This window comes from Capsaspora owczarzaki (genome assembly GCF_000151315.2).
Source record: "Capsaspora owczarzaki ATCC 30864 unplaced genomic scaffold supercont2.5, whole genome shotgun sequence".
Lineage (NCBI taxonomy): Eukaryota > Filasterea > Ministeriida > Capsasporidae > Capsaspora > Capsaspora owczarzaki.
Window position 1 is genome coordinate 939,616 of NW_011887296.1, and position 20,214 is coordinate 959,829.

Genomic DNA, 20,214 nt, shown 5'->3' on the forward strand with positions numbered 1-20,214 from the left:
TTTTTGACTTTTTGTTTTTCAAAGGGTTGTCTCTTTTTTTTTTTTTCCCCCCCCCCACTCTTCGGCTCTTCTCATCAGCGCATCAGCCACATCGGGAATGAGTGTAACTGGAGGTTGTAGCGACGAGTGGTGCGTTGTCACCGAGGTACGTTTGCCGCGCTGTTTGTCATACGCGTAATTCCATTCATGCCGTAGAACGAAATGGAAGAAACTGAATTTTGATTCACATTTTGTGCGGCGTTCGAATTGGCAGCGAAACGCACCGGAAGATGCAGTTCAGCCGCAGACCAAAGTGCAACAGCAGCCAACGCATGCGCAACCATTGCGCGGGAAGGACGACCACGAGAGGAATGGTCGCGATGCGGACGAGCTCGAGCAAGAGCCCGTGGCGATGGAGGATGACGAAGAAGCCATTCTCATCTACCTGCCGGGCGAGGCGCGCCGCAGAAACACCACTGGGGGCGCTGCCGATGATGGGGATGACGATGACGACGACGACGATGACAATGGTGATGATGACGATGGTGATGATGGGGTGGAGACAGATCCAACCATCTCGGCGTCGGTCGTCCTCAGCGCTTCAGCAGCAACCCCGCTGATGACGGAGAAGGCTGCAAGGTCCAACACTGGGGTCACATCGCGCTCGGTGGTCGTGGGCTCGCTGGCTGCTGCAGCTGGCATTGCTGCACTCCAGGCATCGACCTTGACGACCGCAGAGGCTGCGCCGGCGCTGCAGAAGGGCGCGCCGAGTGCGGCTTCCATCTTGGGCGCAAACGCCGACAGCCCGCGAAACAGCTCCGCCAACAACGCCAACAACGCCAGCAGCTCGTCTGTAGCCGCAGCCACCGCGAAGGCTGTCGCAAATGCTGCTGCGCTCAACGCTGCGGACAAGGCTGCCTCGGTTGCTGCGGCGACGATCGAGCGATTGACTGCGGAGCGCGACGACTACTGTCGGCGTTACGAGAATGCGAGTCGCTTGCTCAGTGTCATCACGAACGAGCTGAGCGATCGGGAGAACGAGCGCAGAACGCTGACGCCTGCACAGCTCATCCATTCATGGGTCGCGAGCCAGCGTCAAAAGCCGACCTTCGATGTCGACTCGGCCGATTGCGTCGGTCGACTCACTGCGGCGACCATCGACATGATTCGCGACCGAAACGAGCTGCTTCGTCGCACAATTGAGACCGCGCAGCGAAACGACGACAATCGCCCTCGGCTAGCGTTCTCAAAGTATGTAGGATGATGGATTAGAATGTCAGACGAATGGGGGGAAGGGTTTTTTGTGAAAATGCTCACTGCATGCTCTTCTTGGTGTTCAGCCTGACTGTTGGGGATTTGGTCGTCTTCTTCCCAACTACCCATGGACATTACATTGCGTTCTCGCAGCAACCGCGATACTATCTCTCGCAAGAGTCCATCAAGGCGTTTGATGGAAGCCGCACAAGGTGAGAGATGGCTTGGCGATCTGCAAGACAAGAAAAAGGTTTGCTCACACTCTTTTCGGTTGGTTTGGTTGAAAAGCGGATCGCGTCGAGACTATTTGCTTGGCGAGATCATCCAGATTTCAGAGCATGTTGCCGATGACTCGGTCAGTGCACTTCATGGGCGTTGTGGACGATTGTTTCAACCAAAACACCAACTTGGTCTCCATTGTTTTTGCTATTCTTTTGTTTCCTGTCATTGCAGAGCCCTGATGGCAATCCCTACAAGCTTCCTGCAAACGTTCGCTATCACACCATCATTGCTGCACTTGCATCTTCGGCATCTTGAGGTCGCTGCTTCTTGTTCTGTTTAAGTTTTGTGCCCGGATAGTTTTTTGCGTCTGGTGTTGGCGAGTGTGTGTGTGTGTGTGTGTCAAGGGGTTGCGGTTCTTCGTGTGTCTACGCAATTGTGTTTCCGCCATTTGTTTTTCATGTGCCGCGAATCGCTGCTTGCGTGTGACGAAGCATTGTACAAAAGAGTTGGTGCAGTCGTTTTTTTTTTTTTTTTTTTTTTTTTTTTTTTTTTTTTCCTGGATTTTCCATTATGATTCGCGGCATCCTCGTCTTCAACAACCACGGCAAGCCGCGCCTTTCCAAGTTCTACCAGCACTACGTGCGTTTGTTCACATTGTGCTCTCTCTCATAATTCACTCTGCGTCGATCCTGGCGGGGATGTCGAGAAACGGGACGTCAAGTGACTTTGGTCGAGCCAGCGAGGAAGGCAGTGGAAGGGGAGGGGCCCTGGTCGCGCTCCTGGTGCTGCGATGCTTGAGAGAGTAGTGGCAGCAAACTGGTCATTGGATGATCAGGAGGCGGGGGGGGGCCGGGAGCCAGGCGGCAGAGTAGAGAGCGCGGCAATGCTGTCATCGGCACTGGCTCAACATTGAGCCCCAGACAAGCCAGATGCAGAGACACAGGACGGCCATGGTTGCTCTGTCGTGTTGCTTTTGACCTGCGCGAATCATCTACCTCGTTGTAGTGGCAGCGGGACGAAACCGGCGACCCGGATGCCCTTGTTGTGCTCCCGTTTTCAATGCGCTCACATTGATTTTGGCTTTTCGTCTGCAGTCGGAAGAGATGCAGCAACAGATCATCCGAGAGACGTTCTTCTTGGTATCAAAGCGATCGGATAATGTCTGCAACTTCCTCGAAGGCGGCACGTAAGTATTTGGCTTGTTCAAAGTCGATCGTGTTCACCTTGCGTTCGTGGTGCTCCAGCTGTATCAGAATTCTTTTTTGAACGGGGATCAGCATTTGTTTGCTGTTTGAGATGTGTTTGTGGTGGAGCCGGGGGAGGAGAATGCAGGGCAACGAACCACAGCTCTAACTGAAAACCTCTTGCTCGCATGAACAGGCTCATCGGCGGCTCGGACTCCAAGCTCATCTACCGCCACTATGCCACCCTCTATTTCGTCTTCTGCGTGGACTCTTCGGAGAGCGAGCTTGGCATTCTCGATTTGATCCAGGTACAGAAGTCAAACCAAACGACTGTGACTATGTCTCAAGCACTCTCCAACAATGTTTTGTTGTTGGTTTTTTTTTTTTTTTTTTTTGTTTGCTTTTTTCTCACCGTCGAAACAACCCGCATCGTTATGTCTAGGTCTTCGTTGAGACTCTGGACAAGTGCTTTGAGAACGTGTGCGAGCTCGACCTCATCTTCCATGTCGACAAGGTTCACTACATTTTGGACGAGATCGTTATGGGCGGCATGGTGCTCGAAACCAACATGACCGAAATCCTCGGCGCTATTGATTCACAGTCCAAGCTTGAAAAGCAGGAGGCTGGCTTGATGGTACAAGCGCGCCGCGCCACCACCACGCGATAATTGCGTTTTACTCGTTTGGAGATTTTATGCTTGTACATTGGGTTTCCCCCTTTCATTTTCTTTCATTTTTTTGGTCATTTTGTCGTTCATGACCTGTTTTTTCGCCATGTCATAAGAGTCGATCACGTATTGGGTGATTGCGGTGCGTGGCTAACTTTGTGCAAATAAATGTATTTGTCCTTTTGGAATTGGTTATGCGGTATGGTTGTATGCACACCCAGAACGAGTACATTGCATGCCGTACTTGCAAGGTACGCTAGGATGGATGAAATAACACGATGAGGCGAACGGGCAAGCTGGGAATTTTCTGCGTGTCCCAAAAAAAAAACGATGAGCTTTCAAAAAAAAAAATACGACGTTAAGCAGGCGGAGGTGGAGCGCTGCAATGATCAAAGGCCTCACCTGCATAACTCGGAGGGATGGTGAAACTTGCATTCATCACCCCACTTGCATCGCGGCCAGTATTGACAGAGCGGCTTGGAGAAGATGTACGAGTGCGCACTGCTTCCCTCAGGAGGCACAGTCGATGATTGTGTATCGAAGGCTGTTGCGGTTTGATCATCCATGCTTGCCAAAGATGTAGATGCTTCCCACGCCGCAGGCATTGCATGGTTCACCGCAACTTGCCGTTGATGCTGCTGATTTAGTGCGCGATCGCGAGCGTGGAACTTGCCCGTGATGCCACTGCCTGCAGCGGAAGACGCAAACGCCATCGCCTGCGGAATTGCTGGAGTTCCACTGAGCCTCAGACTGATTGGCCTTGCTGGTTGTGAAGAAGGGGCTCCAACGCCGTGGGTTTCTGAACGTCGAGAAACACAAGCGCACACAAGCAACAGTTATCTCAAAAGAGCATCCGCAACCCCCAGAGCATCAAGCGCGTTACAACTCGCACTACAACAACTTGTACCTGAAACAGAGTGTGCTGCATTGGCCTGCCGGGCAAAACCAGCGAGAGCTTGTTGGAGCCGTCCAGCGGGGGTTCGAGATTTGTCTGCCGCCAGGGTCTTGGCAGCACGCTGTGTCGCGCGATTCGGTTGCTTGTGTGCCACTATAGACGATCTGCCGCCACAATGCGGCAACGCAACAGCATGCACCAGAAAATCGCGTTAAAAAGTGCTTGCTAAACAACATTTTCGAAAGGATGTTGAGGTTTCATGGCTCACTTTGGTGGAACAACGGCGACGGATGACAAATCCGTCACGGGCAATTCTGTACTACTTGTACTGTTAACAGCATGAAGCACTCTGTTGCAAACGTAGAAAATGAGCCAGCGCACACAATGTAAGTCCAGCCATCTTTCGTCCAACCCCAAAACTCACGCTTGGGTTGCGAGGCGGGCGTGCTCGGGCGCCATGAAGAAGGACAGCGTCTCGATCATGTGCTCTTCCCTGCGCTCGTTCTCAATCATGAGCTCGATCAGCGTCGGCAACGAAGACTGGTCGACGTCGCTCAGTCGCGGGTACGGCTCGAGCAGCGCCTACAAAGTCATCACTCGCTCGCGTTAGTCCCGCGCATTCCATCCATGGAAGGTCAGGTCCAACCGTGTGCAGTTGAATCAACAAAGTGCAAGCGACCGGAAGCGGCGGGGGAAGAGAGTTGGACCAAACTTGCAATGATCTGATCGCGGCGCGCCATCCTCGCTACAAAAAAGGTTGAATGACCCGAACGCGATCGTGTTCATTCTCGCATCAGTCCTACACATCATGGGAGGCGGGGGGGTGGGACGAGATAAAGTGCAACGTGGAAATTTTTACAGTGCAAACTGTCATCCCAACTGTGTGTCGTCATGATTTGTTCAAACTGTGACTGAATGGAGGGGAAGTAGGGCGCACAGTTCCGACGCATTTCCAAACTTGGCAGTTCCCCGTCTGCGCTCGTTCAGCACAAACTGGCGCCCTATAAAAGGATTTCGAAACCAGTGCCATTTGCCCTTCACTCTTCTTTTTTCCCTGATTTTGACTTGTGCAGCGCCCTGTCTGGCCTTTGCAGCTCGAAACCCCAGCATCAACCCCAAAAAAGTTTGAACAACTCTCCAATCATGCATTTCTCGCCCGAGTGCCTCGCTCTCTTCAACAACATGCAACGCGGCAAGGCCAACCATCGCTTTGTCATTTTCGCAATGAACGACCAGGGCTGCGTTGACATTTCCCAGCTTGGCAGCGCGACCGCCGAGTTTGACGAGTTTATTTCGGCTTTGCCCGAGAACAAGCCGCGCTATGCCCTGTACAACGTCCAGTACAATGCTCAAGATACCAGCAGTCGTGTGCTCGTTGTTCGTCACAAGCTCATCTTTGTGCAGTGGATTCCCGAATCCTCCACGGGCAAGGACAAGATGTACTACGCCATGAACGCTCCGGGAGTGCGTCTCGCTGGCCCGAGCACCAACACTTGCGTCCAAGCCTGCAGCATTGGCGACCTCGATCTTGAAACGATTACCAAGGCTGCCGCTCGCTTTGAAGCAGATAAGCTTGTTGCCTAAGTCGCAACAGCTCTGAATGTCTTTATTTGGTGTCACAGCGTTCCGCATGAATGAAAACGATTCTTGAATTGATTTTTTTTTTCACGTATCTGTGAATAAATATTTACTTGCGCCCGAACACAGAGTCCCATCGACGTTGTGGGTGGAAGCGCGATGAGCTTCGCGCTCCTTAAAACAACTTCCCTTACCAAGATATTTCATGAAGCTTCTTGAGACCACTTGCACTGCCGATTTACCTCACCTTCCAAGCCCCATTCTCATCCCTCCAGTGCACTGCGCCGTCCTCTCATCCGTCATTATCACCATCCACATCCACCACGGCGTTTCGCGGCCGCTTTTATATCCATTCGTTAGCGCAAGTGTGACTGACCATCAAAGCAGTGCGATGAAACGATGGCAGGACTTCTTGCGCGCTTTCTTTCTCACCATGAGGCGCATCAACAACTTTGAATTTCTTGCGTGCTGCTTTGCGTTCATCTCCAAGGATTTATGCAGTTTCGTTTCGTGCTTGTTTCACTCGGTGTTGTTTCGCCTTTTTGTTTCTTTTAATAGGCGGGCCCGACAAAGTCGATCAAGCCCTGACAGCAGTGAGACAGGTTTATGTGTGTATGTCTAGATCATCCCATCCCTTCTTGTTGTGTGTTTTTGCATAAATCCACGAGTCTGCCCAACCTCTTCAACAAATCGATCTAAACGATTGCTTTTCAGAGAGAAATCCACGCCTTGATTTCACCACCTGCAGCTGGCTCGTAAAGCACGCCGTTCTTGGGATGCCACTCATCGCATACATTGATGGTTGGTCTGGTTCAAGAAGGCTGGTGTGCGCCAACAAAAAAAAAAAATACAAATTTACAAACAAAATTTAAAAAAAAAAATATATAAAAAAAAATCGTTTAGATCCAGAATCGGTTTTTCAAACAACATGAGATTCAATGATTGAAGAAGTGACGCAGAAAGTGCCTCAGGCCTTCGGACTTGGCCTTGTCCCTCGGGAAGATCAGGTTCTTGGCACGCGAGTACTTTGCCAGTTCCTTGACGGAGGGGAATGTGCGACCGTTGAAGGTGCCGCTGTTGTCGGCGTTGTAGGCGGCGATGAGGTCATAAATGTTGACGTGGATGCTGCTCATTGCCTCGCAGGCCTTGTTCGTTGACGGCTGGGGAGACCGACCGAGGAAGCGAAGTAGCTTGTTGAACTCCTGCAGATTGCTAAACATACGATTAGCTTGACGTTGCAGTCTCGCTCGAGCCTCCTCGAACAATTCGATGGCTTCGTCCATGAGGTCACGCCGCACGGCTCGAGTCCAGCGCTCCTTGCCGTGAATGGCGATCGTTTTTTCAATCACGCCAATGCTCAGAGCTTGATCAGGGTATGGGATGCCGTAAGAAGCGAACCAGCTACGCAATTCTTCTTGCATTGTCTTGGGATTTGGGGTTTTTTTGGTTTTGAAATAAAAAAACAAGAATGATATTGTTCCAGATTTTGCACTGTTTGTTGAGACTAAGACGAATTTTCAGATGTCCAACAGAGCAAGTCGGGTTGGGTTTTTGCTTTTCCCATTTCGGTCTGAGTTCATTCTTGTTTTGTTGTTTGTTTGGTTTTTTTTTTTTTTTTTTTCCCCCTTTCGCTTCATCGTGTCGCATTGTCGACATTTTCGCGCGGGTAAACCCTCTCTTCTTATCTCTCTTATCGCTCTCATTCCCTCATCGCGTGTATACCTCTCTCGTTCATCTCTCTCTCTCTCTCTCTCTCTCTCTCTCTCGTCTCGCTGATCTCGCTCAGCTTGTTTCTCTGCACCTGTTCTCGGTCGATCGCGTTGTGGATGTTTGTACTGACATGCCGTCCGTGACGCGTAAATCACCGTTTTTTATGCAACGTTTCGTCTTTTTTTTTTTTTTCCATTCTCTTCTTTCTTTCCTCGTTTGCTTCTGGTGCGCGTACCGTCACAGTGGCGACTGCGCAGCGTTCGCTTTCGTGCTCAGTTGTGTCCGATGCGTGTGATCAGCGCCCACCGCTTCGCTGCCGTGTGCTGCCTGCGTTCTTCGCCACGGCTTTTGTCGCTGTGCACATGGAGCTGAACTGTGGAAAAAAGTGAATGTCCGCTGGTTGAGGTCTTTTTGTTTTCGCTGTCTGTGCCTGTGTCTGTGCTTGTTCGCTGGATTGCTGGGTTGTTGTGTCTTGAGTGCTTTCATGTTGTGAGGTGGGAAGGTGGGTTTTTTGCAACGGTCGTCAAACTCACTGAGTCTTCGCTGTCCAAACTGAATGTCCGACTGACTTTTTTTTTTTTTTTTTTTTTTTTTTTTTTTTTTTTTCCTTTGGGAATTCTCCACCTGCTTCTCAACGTCCGTTGCTTTGCTGACTTTTGTTCTTCGATACAGTGCTCGCTTCGCATCGTCGTCTGCAGCTTCGGCATCCAAGTACCCTTTCCTGGCACAGCTCGGCTTGACGGCTGAAAACCCAGGCGTCTTCAACGGCAAGTGGGGCGGCTCTGGATCGCTCACCCATTCGGTCGACCCCGCAACCGGTGACACGATCGCATCCGTCCGCCAAGGCACTGCCGCAGAGTACAAGGACACTGTTCAGAAGACGCGCGCTGCTTACAAGCAATGGGCCTCGGTGAGTTTTAAAGCTTCACAGGCGCGGTCGAATTCGCCGTTGATTGCTCCTTTGCTCGTGTCTAGTCCATGTCAGACACATTGCAGTGCCTGTCGTGGGAGGAGGAATAATAATGATGATGATGATGATGATGATGCCATTGACTCCATTGATCTGTCTGAGTCCTGCACCAGGTTTGTGCGCCGCTCACCTTGACTTCTTCTTGACTTCTTTGATTGATTCGGTGTAGATTCCCGCGCCCGCTCGCGGTGAGATTGTCCGCCAGATCGGTGATGCCTTGCGCGAAAAGAAGCGCCCGCTGGGTCAGCTTGTCTCGCTCGAAATGGGCAAAATCCTGCCAGAGGGCGAAGGTGAGGTCCAAGAGTACGTCGACATTTGCGACTATGCTGTCGGCTTGAGCCGCATCATGTCGGGCAAGGTCATTCCGTCCGAGCGTCCCGGCCATATGCTCCTCGAACAGTGGAACCCTATGGGCATCATTGGTGTCATCTCAGCTTTCAACTTCCCCGTGGCCGTGTTTGGCTGGAACCAGGCACTTGCCCTCGTTGGCGGCAACGCCACCTTGTGGAAGGGTGCTCCCAGCACCAACCTCGCGTCCGTCGCCGTCACTCGCATTGTCGCCGATGTTCTGGAGCGCAACAACATGCCTGGTGCAGTCTCGTCGCTCGTGTGCGGTGGTGCCGACATTGGCCAACTGATGGCTGAGGACAAGAACGTCAACGTCCTGTCCTTCACCGGCTCGACTCGCGTCGGCCGTGAAGTCGGTCTCACTGTCCAGCGCCGCTTTGGCCGATCCATCCTCGAGCTCGGTGGCAACAACGCCATCATTGTCATGAACGATGCCGATCTTAAGCTGGTCGTGCCCGCCACCGTTTTTGCCGCTGTTGGTACCGCCGGTCAGCGCTGCACAACCACCCGTCGTCTGCTGCTGCACGAAGACATTCACGACACTGTCGTTGAGCGCGTCGTCAAGGCCTACAAGCAAATCAAGATTGGCTCCCCTCTTGAGCCTGGCGTGCTCTGCGGCCCTCTGCACACTAAGGCTGCCGTCCAGCAATACAAGGACGCCATCGCCGCCGCCGTCGCCCAAGGTGGCAAGGTCATCCATGGTGGCAACGTCCTCGAGCGCAAGGGCAACTTTGTCGAGCCCACCATCATTCTCGCCTCGCCCAACATGCCGATCGTCAAGCAGGAGACCTTTGTCCCCATTCTTTACGTGATGAAGTTCAAGGTGAGTTGTCGCAGCAGGTGGAGCAGGGGGGAACTACTAGTGCAGTGCAGTGCAACAATGATGGATTGACTTGGTTGGTTGCGGTTTGTTCTTGTTCGTCCCTTTTTTTTGCGGGGGTGTTTGCTTTTGGCGCGATCAGACCTTTGAGGAAGCCGTTGAAATCAACAACAGCGTCGATCAAGGCCTGAGCAGCTCTGTTTTCACCAAGGACACCACCAACCTGTTCAAGTGGATGGGTCCGCATGGCTCTGACTGCGGCATTGTCAACGTCAACATTCCCACCAGCGGTGCTGAAATTGGCGGTGCTTTCGGTTCGTGATGATTTTCTCGTGTTGGAAGCAGGGTTTTCGGGGGTTCTCGTTGACTGATTTGCGATTTGATTTTCGTTGCTTTGCAGGTGGTGAGAAGGAAACTGGCGGTGGTCGCGAGTCTGGCAGCGATGCTTGGAAGCAATACATGCGTCGCTCCACTTGGTACGTCTCCTTTCGTTGATCAGTGTTTGTTGCTTCATTTGCGCTCTGATTGACTTTGCGTTTCCTGTTGTTTTTGTTTGTGTGTGTGTTTGTGTGTCTCTATTCAGCACGATCAACTACAGCGACCAGCTGCCCCTCGCTCAAGGCATCAAGTTTGAGTAAAATTGTAGCATTAACCGGGAATCGCTGATTGTCAAGAACGGTCTCTGCCCTAGTGTTTGTGTCGTTTCGTCTACATGCTGTATCGTTTATTTTTTTTTTTTTCAAACCGTGTTTTGTTTGTGCTCGATCCATCGATTACATGCATTTCTATCTCTGCCAGTGGTTTTGATTTCTTTGACTTTTGAGATGTGGTTGGAAACTGGATGGCTTCGGGGATGTTGGAAGGACGCATGTTTGAGTGACACAATCAACCATCTACTGTATTCGAGCCCATGACATGAGATGGGAGGACAAGGTGAGAACCATTGAGAAGGACTACCGAGATATGCGATAAGTGGCATCTAGAACAACGTGTATTCAGAGCCAGTTGTAGGTGGTGAAATGAGCGAGACACGATACATGTATGAAAGAGCGTGACCCCTCTGATAAAGTAGCATTATAGAATTGGGGTCACCCGTTTATTTGGGAGTTGTTACTATGAGACCGAAGGGCGACCACTATTGTGTGTTTCCACCCCCTTCAACCTCCCTCATTTGGGCGCTCAACCACCGAGCGTCGCATCTCGCATCTACGCTGTGCATGCCCGTATTTTACATAAAATATGATTCTTTTTGGTGTGCAACCACGAAGGAGGGCGCACCTCAGATCCACAAGCTCAAAAGCCGCTTGTCAAAAGAGCAACGCTCAGCGACGCGACGGATTGTTCGTGGAGCGACCTAATTGTTCCATTCTCCTTTGTTCCTGATATAACTCCATTGTATTTATCTTGGAAACCATGATTCTTAAAGCGCGATGCCACAAATATCGCTACACTGAATGAGTCTGCGTCCGCTCATGCCCAAGAAACCATTGACTTGAAGAACGCCAAAACCTCAGAACAATGAATCAAAAACTGGAAACGACCATCCTTCTTTCGAGCGATATCCGCCCACTCTGGTCATCTCTAGGCATCAAGTACACATGGGACTGAACACCCGAGGCGTTGCAGGCTCTGCATGCGGCAGATTGGCAAAGCAAACTTGTTCTGGCCATCAATTCGTGTCAAGTAATCCAAAAGCCGAATTGCCCACGATTTTCATCAACCAGTCGAAAGGTTGGCTGTGGGTCCATCGTATAGTGGTATTATGCACGCTTCGGGTGCGTGAGGTCAGGGGTTCGATTCCCCTTGGACCCCAATTTTTTGGCTCATTTTCTTTTTTTTCTTGTTCGTCACTCTCCGCTCAAACTCGGTTTTGCCCGTCGGGCACGTGGTTCATCGTATAGTGGTATTATGCACGCTTCGGGTGCGTGAGGTCAGGGGTTCGATTCCCCTTGGACCCCGTTTTTTTTTTTTCGTTTTTTTTTCTTTTTCTTTCTGCTTGTTCTCCTCCAACCTGCCTTGCCCTTGTTGACTTCCTTGCATCTCGTACAACAACATCCGAGTTTCACTACACTGCTGGACATCGTTTCGTTTTTCTCCCCACCGTCAGTCTTGTTTTATTGGCGACCAAGTTGCGCACTTCTCTCGACTTGTTACATCTCCAATGACATCGCGCTCGTCGCGCTCTGACGCTGCGTTCTTTGGAGGAGGAGCAGCCCGAGGGTCGAGCGGCTCGGGTGGCGGCGAATGGCGGCGCGCTGGTGCAGCAGCATCAGCATCAGCAGCAACACCTGGCCGCCGCACCAAGATGTACCAGTCGCACCAACGCGGGATGCTGCTCCTGGACGACGACGAGTTCAAGAGCGACTCCAGCTCCGTGCTCCGCGGCTACGACGGCGGGTTTGGCGATGACGAGGACGACAACGACAACGACGAGGACTACGCGGCGGCGCAAACTGCCACGCAGGCTGGATGGGCTGCGCAGGGCTTTGACGCGGGCACCCAGGGTGAATGGCGTTCGAGCACAGGGCAGGCAGTCTTCCAGGCACAGGCACAGGCACAGGCGCACTCGCAGCAGTTTGGATCGCCGTCGCTCAGCGGGGGCGATGATGACGAGGTTGACGTGTTCAATCTCAGCAATGGTAGTACTAGCACGCGAGGAGCAGGCACCTCGTCCAAGCCGGCTACAATTCACACCCAACCAACGAAAGGGCTTGGCTCGAGCGCGGGGGTCGGGCAGTGGGCAGGCGTTCCAGTCCCAGGTAACAATCCGCTCGAACCTCGGGGTTTTAGAGGCTTTTTCTGCTCCTCGGCATTCACCATTGTTGCATTTTGGTCTCGTGGTTTCCTCTGGTCTTGGTCTTTTCGTGGGGTTTCAGGCTCGCGCAGAGCGACAGGCGCTGGGAGCAGCGCGTTTCAACCATCCAGCACGTCGGCGCCAATGCGGTCGCGACAACAGTCAAGCATGCGTCTGGACGACGATCATGAGATCAGTGACACGGAATCTGAACACAACCCTCGTCGACGCAAGCGCGCAGGAGGTGAGATCCGTTTCGAGCCGTGTTGCTCGGTCTGCCGCCTTTTCGCAACTCACCCTTTGCACTTTGTTGTTTTGTTTTTCTTGTCATGCTGACACCGGATGCTCCAGGATTTACGAAATGGTTTTGCCAAGGTGGGTGGCTTGTAATGCTGCGAAATCTACGGGGAGAGGCTCTGCGATGGCGGCCATTTGCGTTGATTTTTGCCTCGAGCAACCCGGACGACAAGCTTGTCGCTCGAACTGTCATTCCCGCTCGGCCACCCATTCCGTCGCACGGGTCGTCATCAAGAGCATCCTCCTCCTCCTCTACAGCACACGCACCATCGCCATCACCAGCAACAGCTGCCGGCAACCACCAGCTGTTTCCACGAAACGTCATTTGCAACCAAAAGTACACACTTCTGTCGTTTGTGCCTTTGGTGCTCTTTGAGCAGTTCAAGTTCTTCTTCAACCTTTACTTTTTGCTGGTCGCCATGTCTCAGTTTGTTCCTGCGCTTCGTATCGGCTACCTGTACACGTACTGGGGCCCGCTGCTGTTCGTGCTTGCCGTAACAATGGCGAAAGAGGCCTTTGATGAGTTTCAGCGTTTTCGGCGAGACCGCCAAGTCAACTCGGCGCAGTATCAGCGGCTGATTCCGGGTCCTCGAAGGAGCGCAACACCCACCGCTTCGTCCCGCAGTGCCTTGTCCAGCAATTCTGGCGTTTTCACGTCGCTGTCCACCTCCAGCAGCATTCACCTGCCGGACGTCGACCGCGAGCATGTCGCCAGTTCGGAATTGCGTCTCGGCGATGTCATTGTCGTGCACACCAACCAGCGCGTTCCTGCAGATCTGGTGCTTCTCCAAACCAGCGAGCCAACTGGCACGTGCTTCATCCGCACAGACCAGCTCGATGGCGAGACGGATTGGAAGCTTCGAGTGGCCGTTCCGTCGTTCCAAAGGCTCTCTCGACAGTCTGACATCTTTGGGACGAACGCTTCCGCCTTTTTCGTCGAAAAGCCGCAACGCGACATTCACTCGTTTGTTGGTACGGTCACGACGCATCCCAGCTTGGCCGTGGACACTGGTGCTGCACACGCGACCTCACCTACCGTTGAGCCCGTGAGCATTGAAAACACGCTCTGGGCAAACACGGTGGTTGCGAGCGGCGTTGCGATCGGCATTGTCGTCTACACTGGCAAGGAGACGCGCGCATCCATGAACACGTCCGCGCCGCGCACCAAGGTCGGTCTCCTCGACATCGAGGTAAACCGGCTGGCCAAGGTCTTGTTTGTGGTGACTCTCATCCTCGCCTTCATTCTCGTGGCCCTGCGAGGGTTTCAAGGCTCGTGGCTGGTGTCCTTGTTCCGCTTCCTGTTGCTGCTGTCGTACATCATCCCAATCAGCCTGCGCGTCAACCTGGACATGGGCAAAACCGTGTATTCTTGGCTCATGATGCGGGACAAGCATATTCCCAATACCATTGTTCGCACCAGCACCATTCCCGAAGAGCTTGGTCGGCTGGACTATCTCCTGTCCGACAAGACGGGCACACTCACCCAGAACGACATGGTGTTCAAAAAGCTCCACCTTGGTACAGTGTCGTTTAGTCGCGATGGCATGCACGAAGTTTCGCAACACTTGCACAATTACCTAGCCGACCAGTCAGCAAGCGCCCCATCTAGCTCCACCCCTACCACCACCATCACCACCACCACCAGCAGTACGATCGGGATTGCCATTGCGACCACAACCACTTCGTCCGCCCCTCGACGCAGTACCACCACATCTCGCGTGGCAGAATTGCTGCAAGCGATTGCTCTGTGTCACAATGTTACGCCCTCGGCTGCAGATGCCAATGACGATGATGACGATGATCACACCAAACCCGCGGGCGGTAGCGCGTCGTCGACATCCGCACCCATTGGCTCTGGCAAGGGCCGCTCACAAGCTGGCGGAAAACGGCGACGCGACGGATTTGAAGCCATCGAGATGGGCCGTCTTCAAGAGCACAGTGATAACTCTGATGATGATCGCGGCCACGCTGACGACCACGAAGACAACGACGACGACGACGACGACGACGACGACTCGGACCAGGACGTTGTCACTGACAAAACGGCCATTATTGGGTCTGCATCGCGAGCTCGCCAGTCTGTTTCCAAGGGGGCCCGTCGGCGACAGTCGCGTCTTCCAGCGCTTGGCAAACAAGCATTGCCGGTTGATTCCAACGTTTCTGCCGCTCTCAAGTCCATGCATGCCTCGCTACCGGCGCTCGCCTACCAAGCATCGTCACCCGACGAAGTTGCACTCGTCAAGTGGGCTGCCAGCGTCGGATTGGCACTGACGCATCGCGATTCCAGTTCGATCGAGCTGACCTCGCTGTACCGCGGCGCAAAGCTCCGTTTCGCAGTTCTTCAGGTCTTCCCATTCACGTCCGAAACCAAACGAATGGGCATCATTGTCCGAGACCTCCAGACAAACCAGCTATACTTTTACATGAAGGGCGCGGACGCCGTCATGAGCAAGCTCGTTCAGTACAACCACTGGCTGGACGAGGAGTGCGGAAACATGGCACGCGAAGGTTTGCGCACCCTCGTCGTCGGCAGAAAGCTCCTCTCCGAAGCCGACTATTCCAATTTCGTTGCGCGCTACGATGCCGCTCGAATCAGCGTCACAGACCGGGCGCAGCGAATGGCCGAGGTCCTGTCCCAGTGCTTGGAAACAAACCTCGAGCTACTTGGACTGACAGGCGTCGAGGACAAGCTCCAGGACGACGTGCGCGGCACGCTCGAGCTGCTGCGGAATGCTGGCTTGCGCATTTGGATGCTCACTGGCGACAAAACCGAGACCGCCGCCAACATTGCCATTTCGTCCCGACTCGTATCCCGGTCGCAAGGTCTGTTCATCTTTCGCTCCGTTGCTGACCAGTACGAAGCGCAGGCAGAGCTGAACGCCTTTCGTCGAAAAATCGACTGTGCGCTTGTGATTGACGGCCAGTCACTGCGAATTTGCATCGAGCACTGCGAGCGCGAGTTTATGGACTTGGCCTGCGATGCACCTGCAGTCGTCTGCAGTCGTTGCGCGCCCACCCAAAAGGCACAAATCGTGTCGCTCATCCGCTCTCACACTGGCAAGCGGACGGCCGCCATTGGCGACGGTGGTAACGACGTCAGCATGATTCAGGCTGCGGATGTCGGCATTGGCATTGTAGGCAAGGAGGGCATGCAGGCGTCGCTTGCCGCGGACTTTTCCATCACTCAGTTCAAGCACATTTCGCGCCTCATGCTTTGGCACGGGCGCAATAGCTACAAGCGATCCGCTGCACTTGCGCAGTTTGTCATCCATCGAGGTCTGATTATTTCAATCATCCAGGCAGTGTTTTCTGCGCTCTTTTACTTTGCCGCTGTCGCCCTGTATCAGGGCTTGCTGATGGTCGGGTATGTTTTTGACTTTTTGCTGGCGGTTTTGACCTTCGGTGCCGGAGTTGTCGGACACTGTATTGATGATTCCATTGGATGGTTGTTTTCGTGACACAGGTACGCCACAGTCTACACCATGGCTCCGGTCTTTTCCCTTGTTGCTGACACGGACGTGTCTTCGGAAATTGCCATGACGTTTCCCGAGCTCTACAAGGATCTTACAAAGGTACCAGCTCTCTTTTGGTGCCTGTCATTGTTTCAAGGTGGTTTGTTTTGTCAATTCTGACCATCTTCGGTCATGGACTGGTATTTGGGGAGACAGGGTCGCGTGCTTTCGTTCAAGACCTTCTTCATTTGGGTTCTTATCAGTGTTTACCAAGGTATGCTTGTTTTGTTTTGTTGCTCGAAGCGAGTGCTGGTTTTTTCAAAACACCCTTTTTCTCCTTCGTCGCTCAATTGGTCGTGATTGCTTTTTGTTAGGCGGCTGCATCATGTACGGAGCCATGTTCATGTTTGAGGAGCAGCTCGTTCATATCACGGCCATCACCTTCACTGCTCTGATTCTGACCGAGTACTTGATGGTAGCGCTTTCCATCAACACCTGGTCAGTTCTTGGTTTCTGTTGAAGAGCTACGTTGCACTTGCCGCGATCTTTGAATGACTCACTTTTGGATTGGATTCTGGTCTGCAAACACAAACAGGCACTGGATGATGATTGTCTCGGAAGTTGGCAGTTTGTTCGTTTATGTTGGCTCGCTCGTCTTCCTTCAAGACTACTTTGGTACAGTTGAATGTGGAGTGTTGTTCGGTTGGGTGTATGACAATGGACTCACGGTTTCACTTTTTTTTTTTTTGATTTGTGTCTCGCTTCAAACGTCAGATCTGAACTTTATCCAAAGCTGGACTTTCCTCTGGAAGGTGACGCTGATTACACTCGTGAGCTGTGTTCCGCTCTACATAATCAAGTTCCTGAAGCGCAAATTTGCTCCCCCAATTTACTCCAAGTTGCGATGATTTGTTTTCCAGCGCGATTTCTCGTTCTTGATTGTGTTTTGAAATTTGTACGTTCATTTTAATCTGGTTTCGTTACAGTTTACAGTACTTGTCCGTCCATCAACGAGTGTCGTCGCGAAGGCATCGCAGCACGACGCGCTGCCAGGTCACAAAACTCAGCGCTGCGTCGAGTTCTTGTTGCAAATCTTTCTTCTCGGGCACAGGACTGGGAGGGCTGTTCAATGCTTGCCGCTTGGAAAATCGGGCAAATAGCTGTGGCGGGATCCAATCTTCCGCAGACGGCACGGAAGGGAGAGCAACACTGCAGGAAGGCACGTGCTGAGGCAGCTGACGTGCAATGGTTGCATCGCTGATTGCTTGATCTGGAGTTGGTTCCGAGACAGCGAAAGATGGACCTGATTCAAAGGCAGCCACTGCTGGTGTGGCTGATGTGGTCGCCGCTGCCATGGCTGGCTGCGAGGGAACTGCGGCTTCCATCCGCAAACGAACGGCCATCAATCTGAAACGCACCCACAAAATTGGTCAAACCGACTCAGTAAACGCCTCAATTTTCAAAGAATCACACGCGCGACATCAGACAATCGTGAGCAAAACCTTTCAACTGCCGTGCTTTCGCGCTCCTTGTCAATGGCAGGGCCGGTTTGCACGGCGGAGAAGCGAGTTTTCGCAGCTGCAGGACCCGGAGTTTGATGGACAACCTTTGTTTGCACCACAGGCTCCTGAGCAGCTTCAAGCTACACACAAAGCTCCGAGTTGAGCGTATTCTACATCCGTTGTTCAACCAACACGATGCTTAGCTTGGTACAACTGTACCTCGAGGCGCGAGGGCGAGTGAATTGGGGACATTGGGAGCTCAAGCTCAACCTCCGCTGGAGCAGCTCGACCCAGATCGACAAACGTGCGACGACCAAGCCTCGTGGCGGGTAGAGCTACGGACAACACAAAGCACAACACGAGTGAACGCTGAATTTGGTTGGACAGCACAACGATGGCGTGTATCCAACTGTATGAGCCTTACTCGGTGGCATGCGGTACTGCTGGGTCTGTGCATGCGCAATCTCGAGCTGTTTGAGACGTTCGAGATCAGCGCCTGCTCCGCCCGATGCAGCTGTGGCTGCCCATTGCTCTCGGAAGCGATACAGATCCTCCAGTCCATTCTCGTCGTTCGAGCAAGCATCCGAGGGCAAGTCTAGCGACCCGCCCAACTCGTTACTGCTGATCTCGTTACTGCTGATCTCGTTACTGCTGATCTCGTTACTGCTGATCTCAAGGAGGGGTCGAGCCGTCTTGTGTTCGCGGGAAGCATTGCCGAGCACTGCTTGAGCGACTGCGGCAGCGCGCTTGCGATCTTCGAAAAACTTCTGCAAGTTTCACGTTGGGGAGGCATACGAATGCGTGCTGAGCAAACCTTCCAATCGAGATGACTGTTCTCGTCGAGCTCGAGAGCCAGGTTGAAGTCACGACGACACGAAACAAACACTTTGGTTTTTTTTTTTTTTTTTTTTGGCGGGAAAACAGTGTGCGTTCAAGTTTTTACCTGCTGTTTCAAACGATCCTTGCTGATCTTGACGCGGCTCCTGCACAGACCAAGCAAGCGACATTAAGCAACAAAACAATATGGCACATGATGGCAACGAGTCAATGAGGAAGGGAAGACGGCGAGCGTGAAGGGGACAAGGTGGCTCAATGTTCCTCTGGGACGAAACGACTCTGATGAGATGCAGGCCCCCACCCCAACTCTCTCACCTTGCGCCGCCAACCCAGTTCATGAGAGGCAGCTGGCAATGCAATGCAGACGAGCGGAGGAGGCTGAGGGAGAAGAGGTGTTTGGTTGATCGCTCGCTTGCAAGCAACAAAACACAAAGACTGAAGCAAAGGATGTATTGATGGAACTGGAAAACAAATACAACGACAAAGAGACAAAGACAAAGGATGCCGTGGGGCGGATATTAACTTCATGGCTGTTAACGAGGTGCAAGACAAAACCCAAACCAAAGAGCGCACAATCACGCAAAGATCTGGCTTCGATCATGAGCGTGTTGGAGGTGCGTACAATCCAAATGGGAATGCTGCGTGTGAAATGCATTTGATCTGGGGCCCTACTTGTGCGTGTGCTGCTTCACAGCGGGGCTTGATAGCCAGGAGCGCTGGGATCAAGCGGAGCCTTTGACAATACAATTTGAATGGTCGGCTGGTTGCGGCTCGCTTTCAACCTATTACGTTAGAGTGATTGTACACAGTGAGTCCCAGCGAGTCAGCAAGACGCCGCGCAGGTATTGCGAGCTCAGCGCGACCAAGCAAGCAAGCGCTGGACCCGATTTTCAATAACAACCACTCACTTGTCAAGGCCTGGCACTGTCGGCTCCCACACCTCAACCGTCTTGGTGTAGAAGATTTGCGTATTTTGATGAAGTCCAGGATACTTTCGTTTGACAATCTCAGCGACTGAAATGCCCCGATTGACAGCTGCACCAATTGCATGGAGGACAATCTCTGTGGCCTCCGTTTCCTGTTCAGCACAATACATTTTCAACCAAACCAATAGTACCAACCATTGTGGCGTGTTGGGTGATGTTGAGTGAGTGCTCTGACATGCCTGAAGAGGTGCCCCGCTCTGCCACTCTCGAAGAACGCGTGGACGAACCAACCCAACCAAAAGCCCTCACCTCGAGTTGCCGCAGCGCGTAGCTGATAAACCCCTTCATGCTGCCATGAGGAGTGATGCGCACATGGTTGACGGGCAAGTCGGCGACGCCCGACGACGTTGTGCTTGCGCTGGCTGCTGCTTCGGACGCCGCCGTCGTGCTCGTTGCGGGATCAGTGCTGCTGCTTGCCGATGAAGACGGGGCAAAGACTTGTGTGCGCGCGACTGATCGCACATGTGGGGCAAGCACGGCGGCGTTCGAGGCGCTGTTTGGCACGAGCGGCTGTGCCTGCACGGTTCGCTTGTAGTTTGCAACCGACATTCAACAACGGGCGTCAGATGCTTTGCTGATCTGAGAATAAGAGTGAACAAAATACACAATACAAAAAAAGCAAGATCATCAACAGCAAACATCAGGTGGATGGACTGACTGGACAGCTCAACGCAACAGATCGGATCTCCAACGCTCAGCAAAGGTGTGCAGACTGTTCG

General features: G+C 52.7%; 9 protein-coding genes and 2 non-coding genes across 11 annotated transcripts; 7 read left to right on the top strand and 4 right to left on the bottom strand.

The window, feature by feature from the left end:
* Positions 1–2: 2 nt before the first annotated feature.
* On the top strand, positions 3–1,975 carry CAOG_03726 (hypothetical protein). The gene is made up of 5 exons (XM_004363397.2): positions 3–145; positions 254–1,230; positions 1,320–1,445; positions 1,522–1,588; positions 1,687–1,975. The coding sequence occupies exons 1-5, from the start codon at positions 98–100 to the stop codon at positions 1,768–1,770; spliced, it is 1,302 nt and encodes a 433-aa protein (XP_004363454.1). The 5' UTR covers positions 3–97; the 3' UTR covers positions 1,771–1,975.
* A 5-nt stretch (positions 1,976–1,980) lies between these two features.
* On the top strand, positions 1,981–3,494 carry CAOG_03727 (AP-3 complex subunit sigma-1). Its single transcript, XM_004363398.2, has 4 exons — positions 1,981–2,094; positions 2,550–2,641; positions 2,836–2,947; positions 3,082–3,494. Exons 1-4 carry the CDS (start codon positions 2,026–2,028, stop codon positions 3,304–3,306), a joined length of 498 nt encoding a protein of 165 aa, XP_004363455.1. The 5' UTR covers positions 1,981–2,025; the 3' UTR covers positions 3,307–3,494.
* Positions 3,462–4,964, bottom strand: CAOG_03728 (hypothetical protein). Its single transcript, XM_004363399.2, has 6 exons — positions 4,918–4,964; positions 4,626–4,783; positions 4,470–4,550; positions 4,214–4,365; positions 3,709–4,105; positions 3,462–3,613 (listed from the first exon to the last, which is right to left on the bottom strand). Exons 1-6 carry the CDS (start codon positions 4,939–4,941, stop codon positions 3,499–3,501), a joined length of 927 nt encoding a protein of 308 aa, XP_004363456.2. The 5' UTR covers positions 4,942–4,964; the 3' UTR covers positions 3,462–3,498.
* Positions 4,965–5,254: 290 nt separating this feature from the next.
* On the top strand, positions 5,255–5,785 carry CAOG_03729 (hypothetical protein; the record flags this gene model as incomplete). The annotated part of the gene is made up of 1 exon (XM_004363400.2): positions 5,255–5,785. Exon 1 carries the CDS (start codon positions 5,345–5,347, stop codon positions 5,783–5,785), a length of 441 nt encoding a protein of 146 aa, XP_004363457.1. The 5' UTR covers positions 5,255–5,344.
* A 914-nt stretch (positions 5,786–6,699) lies between these two features.
* CAOG_03730 (hypothetical protein) lies at positions 6,700–7,253 on the bottom strand. The gene has a single exon (XM_004363401.2). It carries the CDS (start codon positions 7,198–7,200, stop codon positions 6,715–6,717), a length of 486 nt encoding a protein of 161 aa, XP_004363458.1. The 5' UTR covers positions 7,201–7,253; the 3' UTR covers positions 6,700–6,714.
* A 155-nt stretch (positions 7,254–7,408) lies between these two features.
* Positions 7,409–10,424, top strand: CAOG_03731 (aldehyde dehydrogenase). Its single transcript, XM_004363402.2, has 6 exons — positions 7,409–7,445; positions 8,162–8,399; positions 8,629–9,630; positions 9,770–9,941; positions 10,028–10,103; positions 10,211–10,424. The coding sequence occupies exons 3-6, from the start codon at positions 8,722–8,724 to the stop codon at positions 10,263–10,265; spliced, it is 1,212 nt and encodes a 403-aa protein (XP_004363459.2). The 5' UTR covers positions 7,409–7,445; positions 8,162–8,399; positions 8,629–8,721; the 3' UTR covers positions 10,266–10,424.
* A 943-nt stretch (positions 10,425–11,367) lies between these two features.
* On the top strand, positions 11,368–11,439 carry CAOG_09551. The gene has a single exon. It is a non-coding gene; the product is annotated as a tRNA-Pro (tRNA).
* Positions 11,440–11,513: 74 nt separating this feature from the next.
* On the top strand, positions 11,514–11,585 carry CAOG_09556. Its single transcript has one exon. It is a non-coding gene; the product is annotated as a tRNA-Pro (tRNA).
* Positions 11,586–11,744: 159 nt separating this feature from the next.
* On the top strand, positions 11,745–17,155 carry CAOG_03732 (E1-E2 ATPase). Its single transcript, XM_004363403.2, has 8 exons — positions 11,745–12,386; positions 12,504–12,665; positions 12,773–16,082; positions 16,182–16,290; positions 16,387–16,444; positions 16,545–16,668; positions 16,766–16,845; positions 16,945–17,155. The coding sequence occupies exons 1-8, from the start codon at positions 11,789–11,791 to the stop codon at positions 17,076–17,078; spliced, it is 4,575 nt and encodes a 1,524-aa protein (XP_004363460.2). The 5' UTR covers positions 11,745–11,788; the 3' UTR covers positions 17,079–17,155.
* Positions 17,156–17,177: 22 nt separating this feature from the next.
* On the bottom strand, positions 17,178–18,847 carry CAOG_03733 (hypothetical protein; the record flags this gene model as incomplete). Its single annotated transcript, XM_004363404.1, has 6 exons — positions 17,178–17,577; positions 17,673–17,812; positions 17,892–18,007; positions 18,097–18,439; positions 18,616–18,655; positions 18,825–18,847. The coding sequence occupies 6 exons, from the start codon at positions 18,845–18,847 to the stop codon at positions 17,178–17,180; spliced, it is 1,062 nt and encodes a 353-aa protein (XP_004363461.1).
* Positions 18,848–18,949: 102 nt separating this feature from the next.
* On the bottom strand, positions 18,950–20,077 carry CAOG_03734 (hypothetical protein). Its single transcript, XM_004363405.2, has 3 exons — positions 19,745–20,077; positions 19,418–19,587; positions 18,950–19,291 (listed from the first exon to the last, which is right to left on the bottom strand). Exons 1-3 carry the CDS (start codon positions 20,042–20,044, stop codon positions 19,198–19,200), a joined length of 564 nt encoding a protein of 187 aa, XP_004363462.1. The 5' UTR covers positions 20,045–20,077; the 3' UTR covers positions 18,950–19,197.
* Between the last annotated feature and the right edge of the window lie 137 nt (positions 20,078–20,214).